Genomic DNA, 13766 nt, shown 5'->3' with positions numbered 1-13766 from the left:
GCGCTGAACCACTGTGTCGCCCAAGAGATCCGTTCTGCAGATGTGCCTAATATAATACAGGTTGAGTATCCCATATCCAAATATTCCGAAATACGGACTTTTTTGAGCGAGACTGAGCTAGTGAAACCTTTGTTTTCTGATGGCTCAATGTACACAAACTTTGTTTAATACTCAAAGTTATTAAAAATATTGTATTAAATGACCTTCAGGCTGTGTGCATATGGTGTAAATGAAACATAAATGAATTGTGTGAATGTAGACACACTTTGTTTAATGCACAAAGTTATAAAAAATATTGGCTAAAATTACCTTCAGGCTGTGTGTATAAGGTGTATATGTAACATAAATGCATTCTATACTTAGACTTAGGTCCCATCACCATGATATCTCATTATGGTATGCAATTATTCCAAAATACGGAAAAATCCGATATCCAAAATTCCTCTGGTCCCAAGCATTTTGGATAAGGGAGACTCAACCTGTATTAAAATATTTTAAAACTTTTTGAACTACACTGCTAAAAAAAATAAAGGGAACACTTTAAACAACACATCCTAGATCTGAATGAATGAAATATTCTTATTAAATACTTTGTTCTTTACATAGTTGAATGTGCTGACAACAAAATCACACAAAAATGATCAATGGAAATCAAATTTATTAACCCATGGAGGTCTGGATTTGGAGTCACACTCAAAATTAAAGTGGAAAAACACACTACAGGCTGATCTAACTTTGATGTAATGTCCTTAAAACAAGTCAAAATGAGGCTCAGTAGTGTGTGTGGCCTCCACGTGCCTGTATGACCTCCCTACAATGCTTGGGCATGCTCCTGATGAGGTGGCGGATGGTCTCTAGAGGGATCTCCTCCCAGACCTGGACTAAAGCATCCGCCAACTCCTGGACAGTCTGTGGTGCAACGTGGCGTTGGTGGATGGAGCGAGACATGATGTCCCAGATGTGCTCAATTGGATTCAGGTCTGGGAAACGGGCGGGCCAATCCATAGCATCAATGCCTTCGTCTTGCAGGAACTGCTGACACACTCCAGCCACATGAGGTCTAGCATTGTCTTGCAGTAGGATGAACCCAGGGCCAACCGCACCAGCATATGGTCTCACAAGGGGTCTGAGGATCTCATCTCGGTACCTAATGGCAGTCAGGCTACCTCTGGCGAGCACATGGAGGGCTGTGCGGCCCCCCAAAGAAATGCCACCCCACACCATTACTGACCCACTGCCAAACCGGTCATGCTGGAGGATGTTGCAGGCAGCAGAACGTTCTCCTTGGCGTCTCCAGACTCTGTCACGTATGTCACATGTGCTCAGTGAGAACCTGCTTTCATCTGTGAAGAGCACAGGGCGCCAGTGGCGAATTTGCCAATCTTGGTGTTCTCTGGCAAATGCCAAACGTCCTGCACGGTGTTGGGCTGTAAGCACAACCCCCACCTGTGGACGTCGGGGCCCTCATACCACCCTCATGGAGTCTGTTTCTGATCGTTTGAGTAGACACATGCACATTTGTGACTTGCTGAAGGGCATTTTGCAGGGCTCTGGCAGTGCTCCTCCTGTTCCTCCTTGTACAAAGGCGGAGGTAGCGGTCCTGCAGCTGGGTTGTAGGCCTCCTTCACGTCTCCTGATGTACTGGCCTGTCTCCTGGTAGCGCCTCCATGCTCTGGACACTACGCTGACAGACACAGCAAACCTTCTTGCCACAGCTCGCATTGATGTGCCATCCTGGATGAGCTGCACTACCTGAGCCACTTGTGTGGGTTGTAGACTCCGTCTCATGCTACCACTAGAGTGAAAGCACCGCCAGCTTTCAAAAGTTACCAAAACATCAGCCAGAAAGCATAGGAGCTGAGAAGTGGTCTGTGGTCACCACCTGCAGAACAACTCCTTTATTGAGGGGTGTCTTCCTAATTGTCTATAATTTCCACCTGTTGTCTATTCTATTTGTACAACAGCATGTGAAATTGATTGCCAATCAGTGTTTCATCCTAAGTGGACAGTTTGATTTCACAGAAGTGTGATTGACTTGGAGTTACATTGTGTTGTTTAAGTGTTCCCTTTATTTTTTTGAGCAGTGTATATGAAATACAAAAAAACTATTTTATGAACAGTTTTGAAGGGAAAGTTAAGTTATTTCATCCAGGAATGGGTCTTCAGCAAGGGAATATTTATAGCAATGGAATCATTTTGAAAGTATGATATTTGGGGATCAGTCTGCTGCTGAGAAGCGTCTAAATGTCCAAATATTAAGTTGAGAATAATGTTTATCCCCTAGGTCAAGCTTGTAGAATTTGTCATGTTTGTGGATTGGAATAAGCTCTTCCTCTGCGATGTCGTTAGCTCATATTTGTACTTGTCTAAAGTGTCCGTCTCCATCTCTTCCAGTGTGGTCCCGCAGCAATAAACCTTTGCACACAACCATCCTGAACCCTCACATCCATCTGATGGGAGATGAGTCTGCGTGCATTGCCTATATCCGCATCACCCAGTACCTGGATACCAGTGATGTTCCCCGCACTGCCCAATCAGAGGAAACATGCATCTGGCACCGCCGTGATGGCAAATGGCAAAATGTTCACTTCCACCGATCAGGAGCCCCTTCTGTTCTCCCGCAGTAAGAGCTTCCCTATATAACTCTTTTCTTCCTCAGCTCAATTCTACATATAGCACTTGTTTAGGTAGGTTTAAAACTAGGGTTATTCACACGCTGTATATTATAGAAAAGCTCCTGCAACCTGTGTAGATGTGTTGTGATATGCTAAACCCCCCACGTCACAGACGGCTGATGCCCCTCTTGACATCTTTAGGAGAGTGTCCGATTAGGGACTGACACAGCTGAAAAATCTGGGCCTACAGTCATTTCAGCTGCTGTGACGTCACTCTCTGAATCAGTCAGTCCACGTACATTTGTGCGGAGGATCTCCCTAAAGTCGTCCTAATTCGGATCAGCTTCCCTGACATGCGGGGGGACACCCAGCACAGGGCTAGCCCGCCCCTCATGTCAGGCCCTGCCCCGTTGTACAAGTACAAAAGCATCACACAGCGGCTTCCTTCCAGTGCAGCTCTTGCGCGCTGGCAGGAGTTACTCGTCACTGCCCTAAACGGCAGCCAAACACCACCGGCCCACCCTTTCCCGCACAGCAACCGCCTCTGCCTGTCAATCAGGCAGAGACGATCGCAGGGCTGAGACAGCCGCCGGCTGTCTGGCATGTGCCGGCGCACGCGCAGTTCAGACATGATCGGCTGCTGTGTGAAAATGCAGCGATCAGGTCTGAATTAGGCCCCTTGTTATAAGGAAGCACTCCAGCTAACGGGGGCAGATGTATTAAGTCTGGAGAAGTGAGTGCTGTGGAGATGTGTGCTGAGTGATCTAGCACAGACCCATTGGCGTTTCTATAATGGGTGCAGTGTGTGCGGCGCACATGGGCCCCTGAGTCCCGGGGGGGGGGGGGGGGCCCACACCGCACACACTGCACCCATTTCTCCTATACTTACCTTTCCGGAGTCCATCGCTGACCGTGTGTGGGCCCCCTTCTCTCCCGTAGCCGTCGCGCCGCTGCTAGAGCACTGACCACTAGAGACTCTGGCACAGTACCAGAGTCTACAGCGCATGTGCAGGACTCTGAAAAAATGGCGCAGCACTCAGAGCGCTAGCAGCGGCGCAACGGCTACGGGAGAGGAGGAGGCCCACACACCGAGTCTGCACACGGGTCCCCTCCTCTCTAGAGACGCTCCTGCACAGACCGCTCAGCACAAAGCGCAATGTGTGCTGAGCGAGGGGGGGGGCTCACTTCACACAGTGGTGAAGTGAGTGATGTACTAGATTGTGCCTGCATGACAATCTAGTACTGGCGTTAGCGACACGCAGGCCGTGCATTGCTATCGCTGTGGGGCATACACACGGAGAGATCCGTGATTAATTTCTAAGCAATCTAGTTAGATTATTAAGCACGGATCTCTCCATGTGTACCCCCTTAATAAGCTCCTAACTGTAATTTTTGAAACCCGTAATGATTGGCTGGTGCGTTATCACCGTCCACTTATCACTGCTTTATCACTTCTCCAGGCTTAATACATCTGCCCCATGAGACTTTGCAGCATTTATATTTAGTTATATATAAACCTTAAAGGTATTTCACATATATATTATTTTGCTAAGTAATACACGGCCAATATAGGCCCTCATTCCGAGTTGATTGCTCACTAGCTACTTTTAGCAGCCGTGCAAACGCATAGTCGCCGCCCACTGGGGAGTGTATTTTTGCTTTGCAAGAGTGCGAACGCCTGTGCAGTCGAGCGGTACAAAAACATTTTGTGCAAAACAAGACCAGCCCTGTAGTTACTTATTCTGTGCGATGATTGCTGCGACAAAGGTCCCGGAATTGACGTCAGATACCCGCCCTGCAAACGCCTGGACACGCCTGCGTTTTTCCAAACACTCCCAGAAAACGGTCAGTTGACACCCACAAACGCCCTCTTCCTGTCAATCTCCTTGCGATCGGCTGTGCGAATGGAATCGTCGCTAGAACCTGTACAAAACAACGATGCTCTTTGTACCCGTACGCCGAGCATGCGCATTGCGGCCCATACGCATGCGCAGTTTTGCAGTTTTTCCAAATGATCACTACGCAGCGAACAACGGCAGCTAGCCATCAACTCGGAATGAGGGCCACAGACCTCGGACGTTTTTTTAAAGGGGCAAACACTTACAAGGCAAAGCCAAGCCTTGTAAGTGATTGCCCCTTTAAAACCATGTCGGAGATCGGCCTGTATCCCATACGTCCGGCGATCTCGGATTCCATTACATCCCGCTGATGGAATCTGTATAAAAGAAACACTGTTACACTTGTTATAAGATCAGCTTTTATCACTCTAGACCAGGGCCGGTTCTAGCCCTTGTGGCGCCCCGGGCGAAAATAGGGGCGTGGTTTCATAAAGGGGTGTGGTCAATGTGCCCCCAGTAGTATTGCCTCCATTTGTGGCCCCAGTAGTATTGCCCCCGTTTGTGCCGCTTTTAAAAAAAAAATTATAATAATAATACTTACCATCCCCGCTCCTGATTCCCGACCGCTGCTGCCCTCCGTCTCTGGCCGCTGGCGCCGCTCCTCTGATCTATGGCAGATACGTCATGACGTCTCTCCAATAGAACCGCATAGACACTAGAGGTCAATCATGACCCCTAGTGTCTAAGTGCCGCTCCCACAATGCAGTGCGGTGTGCGATGACTTCACAGTGTGCCCGTAGCAAGATCCGCTACTACTCTAGACACACTCTTAAAATATTATTCACTTTGAGACAACGTTACATTAGCTACTGCGCTGCTAAATCATCAATATTTAAAGGTATTTTGGAATAAAATCTGCATTAAGCTGTTTATATTGTTATGATGAAATGGGCTTTGGGAACTTGCCAGTTTAACGCCCAATGTTCTGCCTCGTTGACAGATTGGAAAAGGTAGAGCCCTCCGCTCACCCATCAGTATAGTTGAAAACCGCTTGCAGAACTTTTTGGGTCTCTTAGCCTATCAAGGCAAAGGCTTATTAAAGCAGTGCATGAAGCCTGCATTTGTATACATTATTTGTCTGCACTGTGTTACCACTAGCATTGGCGCTGTATTTAGAAAATAGGCACTAGACCAGAGGTTCTCAAACTCGGTCCTCGGGGGCCCACACAGTGCATGTTTTGCAGGTAACCCAGCAGGTGCACAGGTGTATTAATTACTCACTGACACATTTTAAAAGGTCCACAGGTGGAGCTAATTATTTCACTTGCGATTCTGTGAGGAGACCTGCAAAACATGCACTGTGTGGGCCCCCGAGGACCGAGTTTGAGAACCTCTGCACTAGACATACAGCAGGTAGAGCCACACTGAAATCAGTATATCATCCACCATCATTCATTTTTTGGGGTTCTTAAGGGAAGCAGTGTAGTTAAGAAGGCTGTGTTAGATACAGTGGGCCTGATTTTGAGTTGGATGCATCCACAAAAGCGGACACACCTCGCAAGTGCGTGTGTCACTAGCGGGTAGATCCATGCGAGCCACACCTCCAGCAGACGGAGCCTATTGTGAAATGTGCGTTTATGGGCTGTGACATTGCACACGCATGAAAAAGATGCATCTAGTGGGAGATTATGGGAGTGTCTTGGACGCATGTACGCAGGTGGGACGCCTGTTTCGGACAAATCTTTTTCACCATGCGTGGGGTGGGAGCAAGTCCTGATACTAAATGACAGCTGTGGCCTGAAAAGCAATGGGCGGTGTGACATATATATAAATCTTCGCATAGACTTGTGATACTTACATTTGCATAACCTAATAGGTAGGATGCCGGCTGCCAGACGCAAAAGCGACTGTAGATGGGTCTGACGCAGAATGAGACCCAGTAGTGTTATAGGGATCCTTTCAGGATACTGGCATTCGGCATCCCGGCAGTCGGAATGCTGACGCCGGAATCCCGACACTGCTCAGAATGCCGACACCGGCGTCCCGACATGGATTGAAATGAAGGCGCCGGGATCACATAAGCCGGAATCCTAAGCGCCAGAATCCCTATCGACCTCTGCCGTGACTTCTTCTTGGTAAGCCGTGGGGATGGGGGGGGGGGGGGAGTAAGGGAGGTTAGGTCGTGGCTGTGGGGGGAGGGTTAAGGTGAGGCTGCGGGGAAGGGAGGGTTAGGGTTAGGCTGTGGGGAGGAAAGGTTAGGGTAAAGCAACCCCCGGGGAGGGTTAGGGTTAGGCTGCGGGGAAGGGAGGGTTAGGCTGTGGGGAGGAAAGGTTAGGGTTAAGCAACCCCGGGGAGGGTTAGGGTTAGGCTGCGGGGATGGGACAGTTAGGTTAAGGCTGCGGGTATGGGGGTTAGGTTTAGGCATCCCCGGGGAGGGTTAGGCTGCAGGTGGGAGACGGTTAGGGTTAGGTTGCGGGAAAGGGAGGGTTAGGGTAAGGGTAAACATACTTACCCGACCCTTGTCAGGGTTCTCTGCTTCTGGATGATGACATAATAACATGTCATCATAACATTAGCCGTGATATCGTATGTATCCCGTGTTATAGTACTGTTGTTTATTCAGCTCAAATAGGCTCCAATCTTGTATACCTTACGTAATTACCCTTTCCTGTCTCTTTCAGCTGAGACTCCAGCTTTGATCGTGGACTCTAATTATCAACACCAGACAAGGAAGTCCCCACAGTCTTCTGTATCACTCTCCTAATCTCTTCCCCGTCCATAACCCTCTCACTTGCTGGTTCACCCAAGCCTCTCTCTCTTTCTTTTACTTCTGAGGGACCAGGTGACAATGAATAGTGTGTGAGTGTACATATGTGTGTATGTGTGTTTGAGTGAAGCCTGTTTGCGGTGACACGTCCTCTGCACAATCCTGGTCAGCCACAAATAAAAAGTCAGGGAGGGGGGGGGGGGTTAAGCTCTCTCCTGAAACTCGCAGTGACATCTGCGCTGATGCACAAGCAGTTCCGTCCTCTATTACAACCTTGGCAATTCTTAAATCTCCATTATGTTTGAATAAAACTTTGGGAGGCTTCAAAATAGTATGTGAAGTACACTTTCAGGGCTGACTGCGGCTGCACAGTTTTGTAGCCCTGATGACCATAACCCATAAACAATCACATAAAACTAACAGTACACGTACAGTACTAACAGAAACCAAAAGCACACGTACTAACGGAGGCACCACTGAATCCTCAGACCACCAAATTCTGTAGGTGTTGTGAGAGAGATCATTGGTCGTCTATCACTTCTCTATTTTATTAGGACTTGTTATTGTTTTTTTGTTTTGTTTTTTTGTATTTACTGTATTTATATAGAATTTTTTTTAACTTTTTATTTTATTTTCCTTTTTAAGTCAGAGCTGTCTAAGGTTGCCTTAAATACCAGAGCATCCTATCAAGAGAGACCTGAGTTAGCAGTCCAGGGGAAAAAAAAAAACACAATAATAACTACAATAAACCTAAAAATATGTATTTATTGCTGTACTCTGGCCTATACCTTGCTGTGTTACGGGTGTGGTGCCTCCGAGTGCGTCATCTTTTCAGAGAATGTATATTTATTTAAGAGCTAAAAAGGGTTGATAGTATTTAAGTTGCAAAGCAATGTTGTGCAATGAACGGAAAAACAATAAAAAAAAAAAAGTTCAGCGCAGACTGATAATGCAAGCTATAGTAATAATAAATATATAAATATTCATACATATATATAAATATATACATATATATTTTGTGGGATTACATCCGTGTGTTAAGGAAAATATGTATTTCTATTTGAGATCTATTATATGCATGCTTTTTATAGAAGTAACACATTCTTGTAATAACTTATTTGCAATATATTATTTCAAAACGAAATTTTTATTTAATTTATTTATTTTTGAATGGTTGAAAGCAAATACAGTTTACAAGCAGCATATTCCTGTTTTTGAATCCACCTATGGGTGGATGGGAATACTACTTATCTTAAGTTATTAAAAGTTTGTTTATGGCTTGTACAATAGATATTCTACTGTCGATTGACAACAAAATTATATAATTATAATTTATTTTAATTTTTTTTGCTTATTCGTATGCTTAGAGTGTCGTTTCATTTCTAGTGCGGTGCAGCTTCTGAATTTAACTCAGTGACTGCTTACTTTAGTTTTATCCATAGGAACGCTCTTAGTAAAAAAAAAATTTTTTCAAAAAAGGCTTCCTCGTGTACAGGGCATTCGCGTTTACTGTTGCATGGTGGCTTTTAAAACAGTCAATGACGAAGTCTACAGATGAGATGGTGAAGGCATGTTTACAATGTAGATAAAATAGTGATCTGTCCTGTTAGGCTGCTTATCAAATATCTATATGATAAATGTAGTGGGTACACGTTCTCTTTGATTTCTAAAAAAAAAAAAAAAAATCAAAAACACCTAAGAATGACTGATTGTACCTGGGTTGTGATGTGTGTTTATTTTTCTAGTAAAGATGTGGAGTGTAAACATGTCCCGTTTGGAGATACCCTCTAAACTGCTAAAGGTTGCACTAAGTTTTTGTTCTTGCAACCTACAAATTGGAACGAAGGAGGTCTTCAAGAAGTCTCTATTTTGCCGCTAGCATGAAGATGTGTTTGAAGAGTACTTTTTTTTTTCATGAGTTATTGCCATGCCCATGGAATCCTCAAGGTTTGTTTAATCTCTCAACAAAAGGTTTATCGCCTGAGGACTGGATCTGAAAAGACATTGGAGACATCAGTCCAAAGACTTTTGGTTAGCACTTGATCTTGTCATACTTGTGTGGTCAGTAATGGTCCATGATGGAGTTACCTTGTCTTGGAGATAATCATCCATGACTTTTTCTTGATTGACCATCATGCTACATTACTGAATGGTAATTTATTTTTGCTGTAAATAAATCAATTCGACAGGCCGTGAGAACATGGCCTGAAAGCATCCTTGCAGAAAACACCTCTTCATTCCCATTTAACGGAGACCATAAGAGGTCAGTACAGTTTTAGCCTGTTCATCGGTACAGCCAAACAAGTTTATGGGCTAGGCTTTCTACGTTTAGTAGACTCAGATAAATTGTTGCATGGCATTTGTGTTGCTCATATCTGGGCTGTGCCAAATGTCTCCAAAAAGGGCCTTTTTTCCATTCATTTATTGGGGTAAATTAAGGGAGCAGGGTTATTTGCAGAATGTCTTGTCTATAGTCTTCCGAAAATTGTACCTGTAAAGATTATAATGTGTAATACCTCTCCTTTCAGCACCTACCCTCTCACCTGCTACAGAGTCATGCATTTCAGGATATCAAAAGGAGTAACAGAAGTTTGGGTTACCCTAATAATAAGATATAATAACTTTGTAAGGTGTGTTGTGATCAACATTGGACCATCTATCATACACAGACAGATCATATTATCATTATAGAGAAAGAAAACCTGGATACAGAAGGGAAGGGGTCATTTATGATAATGGATGCAAAAGAAAAATAGATGTATTGCATTTAGCAGCCAATCAGATGCAAATGTTGTTTTTTACTGTAGTTTAGAGAATGAAAAGTGATTTCTTATTGGTTGCTAAGTGTAACTCCTCCCTCTTTCCTCTGCATGCGTTTGCAAACATGTGTCCCACCAGTTGCCCTCACAAAAGGCAGCGGGGAGTGCATACATGACTAAAATCTCATTGTCTCCTCATTTATTTTTGAAGAAAACAACTACTGTACATCCTATTACAAGAGCATGAACATGCTGAGATGTCTGGATCTGTCTCATGTTACTTCCCTTAACCAAAATGCGAGGGGCTCCAAAAAATTAACTGGCTCTGGCTCCGCTTGGGTGCTGTGCTGTTCTGCTATCACTAATTAATGAATGTATTATCTTGAGTGACCAAACATTTGTTGCCTTATCTGCACCTTGGAGAGTTTTCGAGCCAGATAGTACTAGTTAATTTTCTGGCCTTTACTGGGCAAAATTGGGATTTTCGAAGAAGAAAATGGGAAATGTTTTGATTTAAAAGAACAAACTCTTCCAAAGGTTCCATCATCCATGATCTCTAAAACTTACATATTGCCTTAATGTGCCACATCAGTGAGGTATTTATACATCAGTAGTGCCTACTGAATTGCTAGTCTACGGTCATTCCCTTGGTGACACCACTAGTTCTTTGTGAATTGATAGTCACAGCACTGAGGTCATGGGTTCGATTCCTACCATGGCCCTAACTCTGTGCAGTTTGTATATTTTCCCCGTACTTGCGTGGATTTTCTCCGGGTACTCCGGCTTCCTCCCACAATCCAAAAATATATACTGATAAGTTAATTGACTCCTGAAAAAAATCAACCCTTGTGTGTGTGTACATGGGCAGACTAGATGGCCAAGTGGTTCTTTATCTGCCATCAAAATCTATGTTTCTACATTATCATTATATTAGGGCATTCCACATAATGGAAGCTTACACTATACTTGTGTAACCACACTTTTTGTGTATCCCAGTCTTTCTCAATTTATTTGATCTTAACTGGATGGCCGTGGTGTAACGTACTCCATATACAATATTTACCCCATTTCTGCAAAGCATTTGATACATTACGGTGACTCAATGTGTTGCCCAGCATTATTTCAGTATGAAATATGTCTCCTGTAATGGCGCAGCACTAAGAATTTATATGCATACACTTTGTGGACAACTTTGTAGGGGGAAGGGACAGATGGTTTTGGTTTCTAATAAGGGTCATTTCCTGAAAATAGTAGTAATTAGGGCCACCAGGAGATCCACACGCCTGTTACTAGGTGGCCTTTGCATTAGCGGTGGTGCACACTGAGGCAACATGGCCATGCAGTCTTCGTGGTTAAGCCGCCCTTGCTGACCAAGGTACTTTTAATCTGTGTCCCTCTCGGCTACCCTTTTAGTAATGAGGACTTGCCTCTAATGTAGACTTGGACAGGTGAAAGTAGCCATGTTGATACAGTACACACATTTTTATTAATACCAAACAACAGTGACCCTCTTCCCCATATCCTTCAAAGCAGTCAGGGGATGAGTTTCTCCCAGCAACAGGTCCATCCTGGCTAATTCGGGCGATGTCCAGTATAATGAGGCCATTACTCTACTACCAATGGTGCTAAATGGTGTCCAATACCATTAGACGTTCCTCAGACTCCGGGTTTGACTGAGTGGCTCCTAAATTTGTCCCACCTATTATGTAACAAACATTATACTGACCATCTGCTGGATGAAGCCTTTAACAGCAGTCCTGTCTGCGACTTTATCCTAATGCCACTACAAAGCCCGTCCCTGTTGTGCACCCGTGTGTGCGAATGTACCAGGACTGAGACGTCCACTTTAAGCCTCTTTATATACTGAAAAACCATTGATGGTGCAATCAAAAGCCCTATGTTAGGTGCTCATTCTCCATCTGGGTATGTGAGTGATGAAGTGCTTTGAACGCAAACATTTCAGCGACAGGCCCATATCCCATAAAACCCTACAGTGCTTTCAAGTGAAAGGCTTGTATGCCAGGGCGAGGCAAAAAAAACTCCCAGAATTGAAAGGTTAACAACAAAGGCATGGTAAATGGGGATGTGGTCAGCATCCTGAAGATCCGGAGGCCGGCGGTCAAGTCACCAATGCTGGAATCCCAACACCACTAAAGGGGTGTTAGCCATAGCCCCCCCCCTCCCCCGAGTCTTAGCCCTAGCTGCCAACTCCTGGGATTAGCCGTAGCCGCCACCCCCACTATCTTAGCCCTAGCGGGTAGGGTAGGGGGCAGGAAAGTGGTAAATGAATTACCCTGTCCTCTGTCGGCCTTCTAAACGTCGTGATGCCACAGTCGGTCATGTGCTCACTGTCATTTGTCTGGCTACGTTACCAAGCAGAAATGTCGTTATGGGGCGGAAAGCAATCCTCATCCGCTTCATGAGAGGCCTCTACACAGCCAGCAGGGCCATCTGACAGCTGAGGGCTACAAAAATCCACCAAGAACCATTAATGAACTGAAGTCTGCTATACGCCAAGAAATGACCATATCAAATTCATATCAACTGTATTCCATGGACTTTTAGATTATCTACTTAAACATTTTGAATAGCATTTACCATGGCTTTAAATCTGGGAGTTTTTTTTTGCCTCACCCTGTATAATAAAGACCTATTCTTACACTGATGGGACTTTCACAGTTCACCAAAAATACCCATCAATATCGAGTGATCATTCTTTTCCAGACCCAATTCTGAGATATCCTTTGGAAGACGCTGACCCTGTAACAGGTGAGAGGACAAAGCACAACAGTCACATTATTTTAGGCACAAAATGTTTTAAAAGTAACTGCGAAACAGCAAAAAATAATAATAAAAAAAATCCTTGTTTTATATTCAAACCGCGCACCGGTGTAACGTGTGGCAGAAATATTTGTTCAGGTTAACGACTGATTCATTTTTTTTCTTTCTTAGCCTGTGGCTGTTACACTGGTGAGATGGTAGTGATGGTGAATAACCTGTCACATCCTTTTCTGGTTGTATATTTCTTGATGTCTGATTTCAATAAATGGCACAATCTGAAATAAAGAAATGTCTGTCTTATTTGTGACTAAGAATGGCCAATGTCGACTACTTTTGCCATCGATGGGGTAGAACCAGTGGTTTCCCTCCATCGATGGCACAGCATTACAGAATTTTTTTTTTTTTTTACAAGGTGCCGGGACACTAAGCATAGCTTCACCCACTGATATGCATGAAGCCCCGCCCCAATCTTCTGATTGGCCACAGGCCAGTCAGTCAAAGAACAGGGATAACCATCAGTTGGTGAAACCATCAGTGGTCATCCATTGCATAGTTGGCAACTATCAATGGCCACTTGCTATATCGCTATCGATGGAAACCATCGATGGTAACCACACCGATAGCCATCACTGTTTGTGACTATCCAGCACAATGATTCAATCTGTGTAGCCATGTCTCCTGTGCCTCCTCAACTAGGTCTGCTCCTCAGACAAATATGCAATGAACCCCACCATGTCTGGTCACAGTTGTGGTCTGTATTCAACCAGGTAATGGGGGTCATTCCGAGTTGTTCGCTCGTTAGATTTTTTCGCAATGGAGCGATTAGTCGCAAACTGCGCATGCGCAATGTTCGCAGTGCGCCTGCGCCAAGTAAATCTGCACAAAAGTTTGGTAATTTACTCACGACCTAACAAAGTTTTTTCATCGTTCTGGTGATCGTAGTGTGATTGACAGGAAGTGGGTGTTTCTGGGCGGAAACTGGCCGTTTTATGGGTGTGTGCGAAAA

The 13766-nt window shown here is 44.6% G+C and overlaps 1 protein-coding gene across 3 annotated transcripts in view; it reads left to right on the top strand.

The window, feature by feature from the left end:
- The window catches only part of CAMK2A (calcium/calmodulin dependent protein kinase II alpha), a 339869-nt gene extending 326820 nt beyond the window's left edge, over window positions 1-13049 (top strand). For 2 of the 3 annotated variants that reach the window (XM_063928633.1, XM_063928634.1), the window contains 2 exons: window positions 2395-2623; window positions 7135-13049. In XM_063928633.1, the coding sequence (XP_063784703.1) occupies window positions 2395-2623; window positions 7135-7138 (233 nt within the window). In that variant the 3' untranslated portion in view covers window positions 7139-13049. Of the gene's footprint in view, window positions 1-2394; window positions 2628-7134 lie in introns of those variants that run through there. The other variant, XM_063928635.1, reaches the window with a different exon arrangement.
- The last annotated feature ends 717 nt before the right edge of the window (window positions 13050-13766 follow it).

Source organism: Pseudophryne corroboree, chromosome 6 (assembly GCF_028390025.1).
Source record: "Pseudophryne corroboree isolate aPseCor3 chromosome 6, aPseCor3.hap2, whole genome shotgun sequence".
NCBI lineage: Eukaryota > Metazoa > Chordata > Amphibia > Anura > Myobatrachidae > Pseudophryne > Pseudophryne corroboree.
The sequence above is the reverse complement of the archived record's forward strand: the minus strand, read 5'-3'. Positions and strand labels throughout refer to the sequence as shown.